The 13,473-nt window shown below is 43.0% G+C and overlaps 1 protein-coding gene across 4 annotated transcripts in view; it reads right to left on the bottom strand.

Annotated features, from left to right (window-relative positions):
• Positions 1-13,473, bottom strand: part of IFT140 (intraflagellar transport 140) — an 84,815-nt gene that overhangs the window by 48,823 nt on the left and 22,519 nt on the right. For all 4 annotated transcript variants that reach the window (XM_058850186.1, XM_058850184.1, XM_058850187.1 and 1 more), the window contains exons 10-15: positions 8,656-8,859; positions 8,190-8,262; positions 6,982-7,073; positions 6,057-6,184; positions 4,334-4,451; positions 3,773-3,900 (exon numbers count right to left, since the gene is read on the bottom strand). In XM_058850186.1, the coding sequence (XP_058706169.1) occupies positions 3,773-3,900; positions 4,334-4,451; positions 6,057-6,184; positions 6,982-7,073; positions 8,190-8,262; positions 8,656-8,859 (743 nt within the window). The remainder of the gene's footprint in view (positions 1-3,772; positions 3,901-4,333; positions 4,452-6,056; positions 6,185-6,981; positions 7,074-8,189; positions 8,263-8,655; positions 8,860-13,473) is intronic.

The following is a 13,473-nucleotide window of genomic DNA, read 5'->3' as shown; positions in this document are numbered from 1 at the left end:
TGGAAGTAACTCCTCTGAGAGAGGCTGCTGTGAGTTTCTTCTCTGCTTGAGACCTGGACAACAGCTGGTCATTTCTGAGAATTAACATTTTTCACCACTGGAAAGTGAGATCACCTTTGTGAATACCACCTTTTAAACCTAAGCCTGGGAGTTTCTGTCTCTATTTCTTTCTGGCCTTGAAAGGTAACAGAACTCTAGTGCAGCTGGTCTGCTCCCCCGCGGCCCTTATGGGCCGGACTCCAGCAGCTCCCGGGTGGGGGATGGAGACTGTGGGGTGCCAGGAGCCCCTTTCCAGAGGGGCTGAGCCTCCTCGGGAAGCTCGCCAAGCCCTGTACAGTGGTGCTGCCAGGCCAGGCCGGTCCCTGGCTCAGCTGAAATTCTGCTGCTACTGGGATTCAGCAGAAACTGCCGAGTAAGGAGAGGGGAAGCCATCAGCCCGCAGCGTGCTGCCTCTGAGTGCTAGCCTGGCTGCTGAGATCCTAGCCACCCTCCCCCAGCACAACCTCTGAAAAAAACCCTCCATCACAAACAGCCCGGGCTGCTGCCCTGGCAGAGATCACTGACCATCCACAAGACCTGTGCAAGGTTTAACCCTTTCACTACTCAGATGAGACCTGCAGACTTAATCCCCTCTCCAAAGAGAGGAAAGTGGGAGCAATCAACATGTAAAAAGACAACATGAAACATCAAAATCAGTAAAGGAAGGAGTCAGCCTAAGATAGAAGAAGAATGAGGAGATGCTTTAATAAGCTGAAATATTCTTTTGGTAGGGCCATGGAGATGGACAACAATGTTATGAAAAACTCTTTTAACTCATGAAAGAGTATTGGGGGGAATGAAATGTTCAAACTGTAAATCTGAGCAAAAGTATCCATTGATGAAGCTAAGCAGATGATGGAGTAGCTGTGATCCCATGAGATGCTTCAGCAGAGAGAAAGAGAGGTGAGGGCTGATGAAGACCCTTTGCCCCAAGGGAGAAAAGGAGAAAACCTCTGTTCCCAGAGATGATAATAGAAACAGATAAAGAGAACCATTTCCTTTGAATAACTCATCCTTAAAATAATACCCCTTGAGTTCATGGCCCATGAACACACTGATGTGAAAATGGGAGGAAAGTATAATGGCAGAGTTTTTTCCAGGCGGCTGCCAGACATGGAAATGAAAAGCCACAGGAAAACTGTTTTTCTTGTGGAGAACTCTCCATGGAATGACAAGAGAAAACCCCTCTCCCATAGAGACTTATGAAAAGACTATTGTATAGTTGGTATTGCTTTAACAGGTTTTGTCTCTATGTTGTCAGTTAGGAAAGGAAAAGGTTGGGGTGGGGTAGAAAAGGTTTCTGAAAATTTTATTCTGGTTTCTTATTCTTGTAGTTCTGTTAATAAACTTTCTTTGTTCCTTTCAAGTTGAGGCTGTTTTGCCTTCTCCTAATCCATATCTCACAGCAAGAAATAAGTAAGTACCCTGGTGACTCTAGCTAGAGCTAAAACCACCACATTATTTGGTGCATTGGCTGGGAAATGAAAATTGGTGAATTTAAACTACTACAAGTGGTAAGGAGAATATATTCCTATTTTTGCTTGTAATACCCATAGCAGATAGCTGCTAAAAAGCAATCCACCTGTTCCAATGCCAGCTTTTCTTAAGAAAAATACAGTCAGAAAAATTATTGTAGAATCAAATGGGAATTTGTACTCTAATATTATACCATATTTGCACAAGCATTTCTACTTCACTACTTTGTGCTGCTAGGATTTCTAAAGCACTTCCTACAGTACAGTTTGCATGAACAGAAAGGCATCAGGTCTAAATAGACACCTCATAAGTTTTTTACCCATACAAACCCAACTTTTATTATATTTTAAAAATACCTTTATTCCTACAAGGACCTCCACAATGCCCTCTTCTCAGTTCCTATTATGTAAACTCTTCAAGGAAGGGTAGCTTTCCAAGATTTTTCTTTATTTAAAGATCTGAATCCTGCTTCCAGTGGTGTAATACCTCTGTATAAAACCCCTTACACCAAGCCATCTTCTCCTCAGAGATCTTTTTAGCTAGATGTGGCTTCCAAAGCGCTAGTAACTCTCCCTGAATTCCTCTTCTATGAATTTGTCCAATATCTCCATGAGCCCTTCCTTCATCTTCTCTACTTCCTTTCCAAGGAGTTCCTTGGCTCAGCTGCATGTTGGCTGAAGAACTACCTCCTTACCTCCTGTTTATTTTGAGCTTGCTTTCTGGGTGTGTTGATTTGGCATAGCCTTGTGTTTGGCTGCGGGGCAAGGAGGGGGTGAGAGGAACGGGGGGTCACAGGGGTGGCTTCTGTGAGAAGCTGCTAGAAGCTTCCACTTTGGTCCAATTAGAGAGGTTGGTAATACCTCTGTGATAACACATTTAAGAAGAAAATCAAAACACCACACAGGCAGTTTTCCCTCAGGGGTGGGGAGGTGCCACAGTGACTGCCATGCTGGCAGAGCCCATGGCGAGCCTTGCCTGCCTGGCCACCTGGCTCTGGGGGTAGAAGGGCAGGGGCAACAGTGGCTTCTCCTTCCCAGTGTCCCACATGAAGAAAGGCATTAAACAGCACCAGCATCGCAGCAGCCACCACTGCCTACGTGATGACAGCAGGGCTGCATGGCCAGCAGTGAAAGCATGATGAGCAATTCCCTGATTGCAACCTAGACAGGATCAACTTCTTGGTGCCGTGGGATCCTGCAAGAATCTTTGAATTATTGCAACTTGTTGGCAATGGTACCTACAAGCAGGAGTTTTTTCTAGTCAGAGAAGGAAGTGAGGACACATGAGGGAGAACATGGCGACGCCAAGGTCAGTAGAAAAGAAAGAGGGGGAGGAGGCTCTCCAAGTGCTGGAACTGAGATTCCTCTGCAGGCTATGGTGAGGACTATGGTCAAACAAACTTTCCCCTTTGTAATGCATGAAGTCCACAGGGGATGCAGAAATCCACTCAAATCCCATGAGAAAAGTGCTCCTTTTGGAGTGGGTGGATGCCAGAGAAAGCTGTGGTCTAGTAGAAGACCTGAATAGAGAGAGGGAGAGATCCCTTGCTTCTGAACTAAAGCAGCCTATCCTTCAAGAACTGCACCCCATGACGAGTGACCCCATGCCACAACAGTTTTGAGAAGACTGCCTGTGGGAGGGAACCCATGGCATAGCAGAGGAAAGAATCCTCTCCCTGAGTGAACAGAAGATCATCTTGAGTGACAAACTTCCCAAAACTCCCATGGCCCTATCTCCCTGCACTGTTGGTGGGAAGGAGGGATGGGCTGGCAGGAAAAGAGGTGTTTTAAGGGCTTGTTTTACTTCTTATTATCCTCCTCTGACTGATAATAATAAATATATTTTATACCTTTAAATTTAAACCCACTTTGCCCTTAGAGTGATTTTCTCACAGTCCTTATCTCAACTCATGAACCCTTTGTTATTTCCTTTCTTTTGTTCTTCCCTCCTCTCTGCCCAACTGTAAAGACAGGTAAGCAAACAATTCTTGAGTGCCTAGCGTTTGGCCAATGTCAAACCACAACACTGGGACCTTCATTTGACACTACCTAGCTCACATTATTGGAATAGACAGGGATGCAGCTTGATGGGCACACAATTCACCAGTGTTAATTAGTTCTTCAGAAATAAATAATTAAATTCATACAAGCTCCTTCCCAAGACAGAGGAATGTCAGCATTAAGGTGTGCTTTTCTCCACAGGGCAAATTTCCATCTTAAAACCACCATTAATGCTTCTTGAAATAGAAGTTCCTTACTTGCCAATGCCTTGTCCAGCAGAAAGGTTCTCTCTACCATGTCCCTGTTCAGCCTTGAAATCAAAGAGTGTAACTTGGTCCATTTCAACATCATAGAAATAGATCTTGGAATCGATGTTCCCATCTGCCTACAGGAAAGGAAAACAAAGGTTGCTGGAGCATGCAGTCAAAAAGAAGAATAGGTATGTTTATCCCATCTGCTTCACGCTCTTAGCTTTCTTTGCTGGTAATCACATAAGTTCATTCTTACTAGGAAATACCAGAAAATTCCTGGCTGGTTTTCTATTCCAACGAGTCAGCCTTGGATTTCTTTGAAATGCTATAAAGCAGCTTTTGTAACTGAAATATTCTTTCTCTGGATTGTTACCAACACAGAACAAAGCCTTAAGAGACCTTAACTAATGCTGGGACATAACACTTCATTACATGATTCAATACACTGCCTGGACCAGGTAGATTTATTTCTGAGAAGTGATCCTTGCGTCCTCAGTAATCTTGACCCACACCCGTCTATGAACCAATGGACAAGTCCCAGACAGTGAATGAAGAGCTGTGCCTCACCCTGCTGACAAGAATGCTGACTTTGCTGCCATTAGCATTGCACTTCACAGACACAATATCTCTGCAGCCAGGGAGCAGCTTGGATAAACTCTTGCTGTTGCAGTGCACTTTTGCCTCTCTGTGGGAAGGAATAAACTTCAATTATATGGTGGCAAGCAACTGGCAATATGCATCAGCCAAAACATTTAGCAAATTATGGGTAAGACTTTTAAAAGAAAACTATTTTGACTGTATGACACCACTGCCCCAGACTCCCTCCCCAGAGGATTGCTGCCACTTCCTTTCTTTCAGGAATAAGTTAACACATTCTTTCCTCAATGAATCAGCAAGAATAAATGTCAGTGCTTCTACAGGATTCCCAAAACATGGTGTCCTGGGGTGACTTTATGATGCTTGTATCACCAATTGTCTGTTCTGTTTATGCTGGATATTAAGTTCTGCACCTTTAAAACTGGTTCCGAGAGCAAAGGAAGGAAAGAAAATACAGCAAGAACATCTGACCAGAATTCTGAATTCAGATGTCTGCTTTTCCTACAGAAGTTAACAGTACCATGAATGTTGAATAGAGCACATCACATAAAATTTCTGTGTATGGAAAGCACACTGTGGAGCAGGAGCAAAGAAATGTCATTAGCAGGGCACATTTACATATTTTATTATCTCAAAAAAATCTTATTGCTGTATAGATACAAACCCAGTAATCAGTTAGCAACAGAGGACAAATTTCATTAAACAAAAAAATGCAGTAAAAAAAAGTGACAGTAATTTGAAGTGACAGCAATTTAGAGCTGTAATACAATCTCATAAAAAAATAATCTTTGATTCTATGAAAATAACATTTGTTCTAAGCCAGCTATGGTGCCCTGAAATTAAAGTGTTATAATTTGAGAAGGGGTATTTTCAGTACCAAACACAAAAATTTATCATAACACTCATGAGTGAAACTCCTTTTTCTCACTATCAGACATCATAATCCAATATTTATGCTAGTTACAACCTGCCCAAATCTAACAACCTTCAAACTGTCCCAGGTGGAATGTGTGTGATCCCAAACCAAGTACTTTCCAGAGGGCAACTAACTAGACTTTAGCATTCCTGTGGTGACAGCATGCACAAGAAGAACAGAATCTGTTTCACTCTTCAGGTTTTTCAGCTTTTCGAAATTACATTTGTCATCAGCAGCTGAATTTTCAAAATGAATGTCATGTCGGTGTCTTTTTTATGTTTGTCAGTATGAGAGTACAGCAATGTTTGAACCAAGTCAGGTAAACTTCTTAACCTAAACAGGAGGAAGAGCAGAGTCTCCACAGTTCTAGGTTCACTTTCTCCATAGATTCATTGAAACAAGTTTGTTGATTTACGAGAAGATACAAGACCTGATTTCATTTCAGCTCTTTTGAGATTAAGTTTTGTTCAAGTTACCAGAAGAAACATGGGACACCCTTAGCTTAATCCTCCATAAATTCTCCACACACTTTTAAATGCACTCAAATATCCCTCATGGTATCCTCTTTTTAAAATAATCATCATCATCAATGACTTGCCTAATTACTCCCCGGTTCCTCCCTTGCTTTAGAAATAAGCCATCAGCTCACATAGCTGATTGATATTGTCTGAAGATTCAAAGGGAATATTGCTTTTCATCAAATAAAATACAGATAAAGATTCCTCACAAAATATATGCTTAACTATAAACAGATTATTTTTAAAGCCTTATTAATACCTGCGTGAGAGATCAAAGATTTTCAGCTGAGCCAGATCAGTTCCCACAGCCAGGAAATTCCCACAGATATCCAGGAGGCAAGGATTCCCCTCTGCTTCGGAGAACACCAGCAACTGTTTAACTGTGCCCTGGGAAGAAATGTGTAACACCAGGTTTGTGTGGCCAAAACCTCACTAGAGGGGACTATTTTGTCACCAACTTGAGTCACAAATTGCTGAACTTCTGTGTTAGATTAATCACTCCAAGCAAATTGGAGAAACATACACACAAAATGTAATCTGTGTTTCAGGTGTGTTCATAACCTCAACTAAGTCTAAATTTAAAGGCATTCTTCTGCAATAATCTCCTCTTTAGTAACAAAACTTTACCAAGTGAAAGACATACAGAAATATCAAGTCCCTGAAGGTCCTTAAATATATATCTGTAAAAACAAATACATTATATTTATGTGATGAATCACACCCATTCTAAAATATAATATTTACTTCCTAAATAAAATGATGTGTCATAAAACTCTAATTTAGATTTCTCTTTTTGGTTCTCACAGACTAGCAGAGGCTGCAAAGGTTCACACAAAATGTGCAAGTGGTATTTTTCATTATCTTGTAAGAATATTCAGTATGATCATCTTCTTGAAAGTAATATATGTATTTCAACATGCATGCACTTTAGATCATCTTCAAGTCTGTAAATATTTATTAGTTACACTGCAGTAGTGTTCAGAGTCACAGACTTTTTAAAGAACACAAAATGTCAAAGATCTTTCTGTTGAAATACTCAAAATCAATTTTATTGTGAGTACTGCATTATGACAAGATAGAGTTAGTAGATTTAGAAAGATCATGCACTTTACTTTTAAGCTCTAACACCAGTCTTTGAAAACAACACGGCCTATTTGTCCCTTCGTGGTTTACTCAGTCCTCACCTGCCAGGTGCGGACCTGGATCCGATACGGTTCCACTGTGTACAGATTTTCTCCATGAACAGACAGAACTGGAGAGTCACAAAGGAAAGAGCCTGGAACAATCACAACAAAGCCATCATTATAATAAATATGTTCTGTAAGAAGAAAAAGAAGTAACTTATAGCACACAATTTCCACTATCTTGCACCAAATCCCTTTTTCAATCTGTCTGTCACTACTGAATCCAAATTCCTTGGTGTTTTAGCCTTCTTCCATACTGCCGCTACATTTAAAAGCTGGAGCTCCCATTGTAAACAGGTGTTGGTACACTCTGTCCATGTATACAAATGAGAGGAAGGGCAAAGAGTTGATATGGGGAGTGAAAGAAAGAAAAAAAAAGTGCAGTGTGAGGTACTGCTAAGAAAATTCACTTTTTCCTTCAGTGAACTGCTACTGAAGAGGGACAACAGAATCTCTGTCAGAACAGTGGCTCTGCAATAACTTCAGGAGTGGTGTAGATTGGTAGGACCGTGGTTGTAATAAAGCAATGATTCAGCAGTTTTAAAATATATCAGTAAATACAGACAAGCAAAAAAACCTTAATGATTCTTAAAAGATAAATCCCAAGATCTAGGATGGAATTGATAGAATTCTACATCATTTATTTCTGAATGCAGAAATATTTTGGGAGAATTAATAATTTAAAAAGCTAATCTACTCCACTTGGTACTATTTATAGCAATTTATGGGACAATTTCTCCTGAGAGCTGGGACAAAAAGCCTCCTTTCCAGTTCCTATGTGAGTGCTATGTAACCTTGATTACACTTTTTCTAAAGTGAAGGAAAAGTGTTCAATAGCCATTGCCATGTCTTATCTGTAAAAGCAAAAAGAGCCACAGGAAAACACTGCTCTTCCTGATCAACAGCAATGGTGTACTTAAAAATATACAGAAAGAAGTAGTTCTAGCCTCACACAATGTTTTGTGCAAGGCCCTGTATAATGCAATTTAGCTACATCAGATAAAAGCTCTCTCAAGCTCTGAGTCTTTTCCAGTTTAGAAGGTGTCCCTGGCCATGGCAGGAAGGTTGAAACAAGGTGCACTTTAAAGTCCCTTCCAACCCAAACTGTTACGTGATTCTATGATTACAGCACATCAGCTACCATGAATGAACATATAACTTTGGAAGAAAAGAAGCATTCCGACTCTGACCAACGTTTTAAGTCTTACCTGCACTTCTAAAGGCATCTCCTGAGCACTCAAAGACAGCCACTTGCTTCCCATTCCAGAATACTACAGCATCCTAATACAAACAAACAAACCACCAAATAAATATATACTTGTAGTTCCTTTTGGAAACATGCAGGAATTCATGCAATAATACAGCAAGAACTCCCTACAATAGCTACCAGTTACTAGATCTTCTGGACATTGGGTTTGAAGGCTTTTAGTAGCCCAGAGGTTCTCTGGGCTCTGTTGAGCACCCTAGAGAATTCCTGAGTCCCTGTCCTATCTTAAAAGAAACGAGCTCCACCGCAACACCATTGCTACTGTCACAACAATACCTTCATAACACCCTATGATGAGTATTAAAAAAAAAGGCCTGTCTTAAAGACTTAGGAAGTTTGGTCTCTATAAACCTAACTAGGCACCTGATTAGGCAAATAAATGAAAAATAAAAAAGCAACTGATCAACCTTAGTAGCAAAGACTCCATTAGCATTCATATCAACACGAAGGCTGTGAGTGGTTCCTGCACTGAAGATTGTCACATTGAAGAGGTTGGGAGACACCTGTACCACGGCCACCTGCTGATGAAAATGTGCCAACATGGCCTGCTCACTGAGGATCACCACAGAGCTGATGTTGTTCACTGCCAGCAGGTTTTTTCGGGATCCCCACTGTAATAACAGAAAAAGAAAAACCAGACAATTTCATCTTTGGTCTTGAACTGTCACAGCATTGTCCCAAGAGAAATAATGTGGAGAAAGACAGAATAAACATCGTTATAGATATGCAAAGTCAAACTATCTAAATACAAACTATAGGGAGTGACTGGGAAATATTACAGATTCAAACTATTATGCTTGTTACCCAGTTTCCTGGTTTAAAAGACATGTGTCTGCCAAGGAAGGCAGGAAACTTCCTGGATTGGAAAGATGGCCCCCTCCCTCCAAATTATTAAAACTTCAAAAATACAGGGCTTCCAGGATAAAATATGGGAAAAGAAATAATAGTTCTTTATTAGAAAAAAAAAATTAAAACAAAAATATCAAAAGTATATGCAATACATATATAACATTACACATATTATACATATATATATAAATATATATATAACAGAACAAACAAAAAACAATAACAAAGTAAAAACCGTAAGTTTTCCCACCCAAGCAATTTCCCTTTTGATGTAGTTATGGCCACAACCACTTGGGGGGGGAGGCAGGCACTGGGCAAGGCAGAGGGGCTGCAGTGGCTCCCCCGTGGCTCCAGGGGAAGCTCAGATGTGAGCCCTGATCCTCCCCAGGGGCTAATGGTGGCCTCAGGAAGATAACAAATGGGAAGCAATTCTTTTGAGAAAACCTAACCCCCAACATTATCCACCCCAAATTTTTTTTGCATACCAACATGTTACATTGAACTTACACTTTTTAACTATAGACATACATCAATTATCCTAATTATAAACATATATACCTTCAGATATGGGTACAGGCACAATGTCATAGACAGTTCACCCCAAAATAAGGTCCTGTTGAGATATACATTATGTTTCTCCATCTTTCTGCATCACCCACTGAGTGCAACCATGTCCCTGAGCAAAGACAACTTGACAAATGGGTTTGTCTTTGCTCGAGGCATAATTCATCCAAATAGTCTTTCCTAACATACCTCTCATATCACCACCAGAATGTTATCTCCATCTGTGGTACACAGGTGATCAGATTGGGCAGGGCCAGCTGGCTTAGTGGAACCTCTGGGAACAGTGGAACAGGGTTAACTAACCCTGTAGCCTTTGATAAATGTAGATCCCTCTTCTTGAAGGTCCTACCTCCCATAGCCTTCAATGTTATTTTTAATAGTCCATTGCACTGCTAAACTTCCCTAGCAGCTAGTGCATGGTAAGGAATGTGGTATGCCCACTAAATACCATGTTCTCTAGCCCAAGGGTTTACAAGGCTGTTCTTGAAATGAGTCCTGTTGTCACACTCAAATCTCTCAGGGGTACTATCCTCCCACAGGACCTGCTTGTCAAGGCCCAGGATGGTGTTCTGAGCAGTGGTGTGAGGCACAGGGTAGGCTTCCAACGATCCAGTGGTTGCAGTGGTGGCTTCTACCATTGTGAGCCCATAGCACTTGCCTTGGCAGGTTTGAGGCAGTGTGATGTAGTCAATTTTCCAGGCCCCACCATACTTATACCACTGCCCACCATACCATAGGGGCTTCACCCACTTGGCCTGCTTGATTGCAGCACATCAGTTTCACAATCATGGATAACCTGGGAGATGCTGTCCACAGTTAGATCCACCTCTCAGTCTCATACCCCCTTATAGGTAGCACCTCTGCCCTGATGACCTGAGGCATCATGGGCCCATCAAGCTAGGAACAATTCTCCCTTGTCTTGTGAGTCCAAATCTGTCTATGACACCTTGGTTTTTGCAGCCTGATCCACCAGATTGCTTTCAGTGCTCCTCATTAGCCCAACAATTGGGGACAAGGGAACTCACATGACAAACTTTCACAGGTAGCTTCTCTACTCAAGTAGCAATGTCTTGCCATTCATCAGCAGTCCAGACTGGTCTTCCTCTACACTGTCAGATGGCCTTTTTCCAGCTTTCCACCCACCCTCATGGCCCATTTGCCACCACCTAAGAGTCAGTGTAGATTTCTCTCATTCAGCAATGTCCAGGGACAACTGGATGGCTTTGAGTTGTGCAAACTGGCTTGAACTACCCTCTCCTTTGGTAGCTTCTGTAACTTGTCACATGGGGCTCCATTTGGCTGCTTTCCATTTTCAATTCATTGCTACGTGACAGGAATCATTAGTGAAAAGATATTTCTTAGCTGGCAGTTGATTGTATGGTGGAGTTTACTCAGCTCACATCACCTGTTTCTTCTTCTCATCTGTCAGAACAAAGTCTTCACCTTCAGGCCAATTCATAATTATTTCCAAGATCCCAATATGATTTGGGTTTCCAATACAGGGGCACTGTGTAATCAAGGCAATCCACTTACTCCATGTAGCATTGGTGGCCTGATGGGTAGAGGGAACCTTTTCTTTAAACATCCACCTCAGCAGAGGCAGTCAGGGTGCCAGAAGTTGCGCCTCTATGCCAACCACCACTGAGGCAGCCTGAACTCTTTCATACACTGCCAGGATCTCCTCTCTTGGGGTGTAGATGGCTTTGGACCCTCTGTAACTTCACCTCCAGAATCCCAGTGGCTGGCCCAGAGTCTCACCAGGCACCTGCCAGAGGGTCCAGGAAAGACCATGGCTCTCAGCTGCAGAGTAGAGCACATTCTCCACCTCTGGTCCTGTCCTGACTGAGCCAAGGGCTACTGCATGAGCAGTCCCCTGCTTGATCTGGGCAAAGGCTTGTTGCTGTACTGTTTCCAAGCAGAAATTGTTCTTCTTGAGAGTTACCAGGTAAAGAGGGCTCACAAACTGACTGAACCCTGGGATGTACATTCTGCAGAAACCTATGGCACCTAGGAAAGCTTGTGTTTCCTTCTTGCTGGTGAGTGGAGATATTGCTGTGATCTTGTTGATGACCTTGGTGGGTATCTGGCACCATCCGTCTTGCCACTTCACTCCCAGGAACTGGATCTCTCAAGCAGGTCCCTTGATCTTACTCTTTTGAATGACTAAACCAGCTTTCAGAAGAATCTGGATGATCTTTTCTCCTTTCTCAAATACTTCTGCTGCCTTGTTCCCCCAAGTGATGATGTCATCAAGGTACTGCAGATGTTCAGAAGTCTCATCCTTTTCCAGTGCAGTCCAGATGAGTCCATGGCAGATGGTGGGGCTGTGCTTCCACCCCTGGGGCAGTCGGTACTACGTGTACGGCACGCCCCTCCATGTGAAGGCAAACTGAGCGCTGAATTCTGCTGCCAGACGAATCAAGAAAAATGCATTGGCAATGTCAATAGTGGCACCACTTCACTACCATATACTCCAGCTCGTACTGGAGCTCCAGCATGTCCAGCACAGCAGCACTCAGTGATGGTGTAACTTCATTCAAGCCACGATAGTCCACTGTCAATCTCCATTCCCCATAAGACTTGCACAAAGGCCAAATGGGGCCAAAGGGCAAGCTGCTGAACACTCCTTGGCTCTCCAGCTCATGGATCATCTTGTGAATGGGGATCATGGCATCTTGATTTGTTTGGTACTATCAGCAATGCACTATTGAGGTGGCAATCAGTACTTGCTATTCTTCTACCTTCAAAAGTCCTAACCACGGAAGGATTTTCGGAGAGTCTAGGCAAGGTATTTAGCTGCCTAATTCTTTCTGTCTCCACAGCAGCAATTCCAAAAGCCCATCAATGTCCTCTTGGGTATTTGATGTATCTGTTCTTAAGGTAGCCAATGCCCAGAATATATGGGGCATCTGGACCTGTTACAATGGGGTGCTTCTGCCAGTCCTTCTCAGTCAAGCTCACTTCAGCTTCCAAGAACTCCCTGTCACCCCAGGAATGAAGACTGTTTCTGACCCCACTGTCTTGGTTTTGGAAGACAGGTGTCTGGCAGGGAGGGCAGGAGCCTCCCTTGGAATGAAAATGTAGACCCGCTCCCTCCGAATTATTATAATTTTGAAATCAAGGGGCTCTCAGGCAGAGATCTGGGGATAGGAATAACAGTTCTTTACTAGTATGTAAAACGAGGCAAACGAACAACAATAACTACAGTGTTAACAACAAAACAGAACAGGGGACTGGTGACAGCCTTCTTGGCCAAGATGGGAAAGGATGGAGGAGAGGCTTTGCTTCACAAACCCCCTTGGGCAGTCAGTCCCAGTGCTCCTCCAGGACTCAGCAGAACACCCAGCTGGAATGGCAGGACTGAGCAAAGATCCTGGGCTGTGGCTGAGGTGTATCGGCAGCTCTACGGCAGTGCCTGGCACTGCCATGTCCTGGCAGGACAGGGGGTGCGAGGCCACCAACGAAGAGGGGAGAAGGAGAAGAAGCAGCAGCTCCATCTGGGTGATGGCAAATTCCCTTCTCCCCGCAGCAACAGCTCCCAGCAAAGTGTGCTTTTCTGAAGCTGAAGAAGCCAGCAAAACTGTCCCCGCCTTCCCTTTTTCCTGCCCCCCTTCCCCCCCTTGCAACTAATGGGTAAAAATTCCACATGTGACCCAGAACTAAAAGAAGGACGCCTAACCCCCAACACCACACACATCCTGGTGGCATTAACACACATTGAACATCAGTGTCAACTAAAGCCTTGTATTCTTGTGGGTTTGATGCCAATGCCAGGCCATTGAATCCACATGGTCCAGTAGACATCATCGTCC

This window comes from Poecile atricapillus, chromosome 14 (genome assembly GCF_030490865.1).
Source record: "Poecile atricapillus isolate bPoeAtr1 chromosome 14, bPoeAtr1.hap1, whole genome shotgun sequence".
Classification (NCBI taxonomy): Eukaryota; Metazoa; Chordata; class Aves; order Passeriformes; family Paridae; genus Poecile; species Poecile atricapillus.
This window is presented reverse-complemented; position numbering and strand designations above follow the sequence as displayed.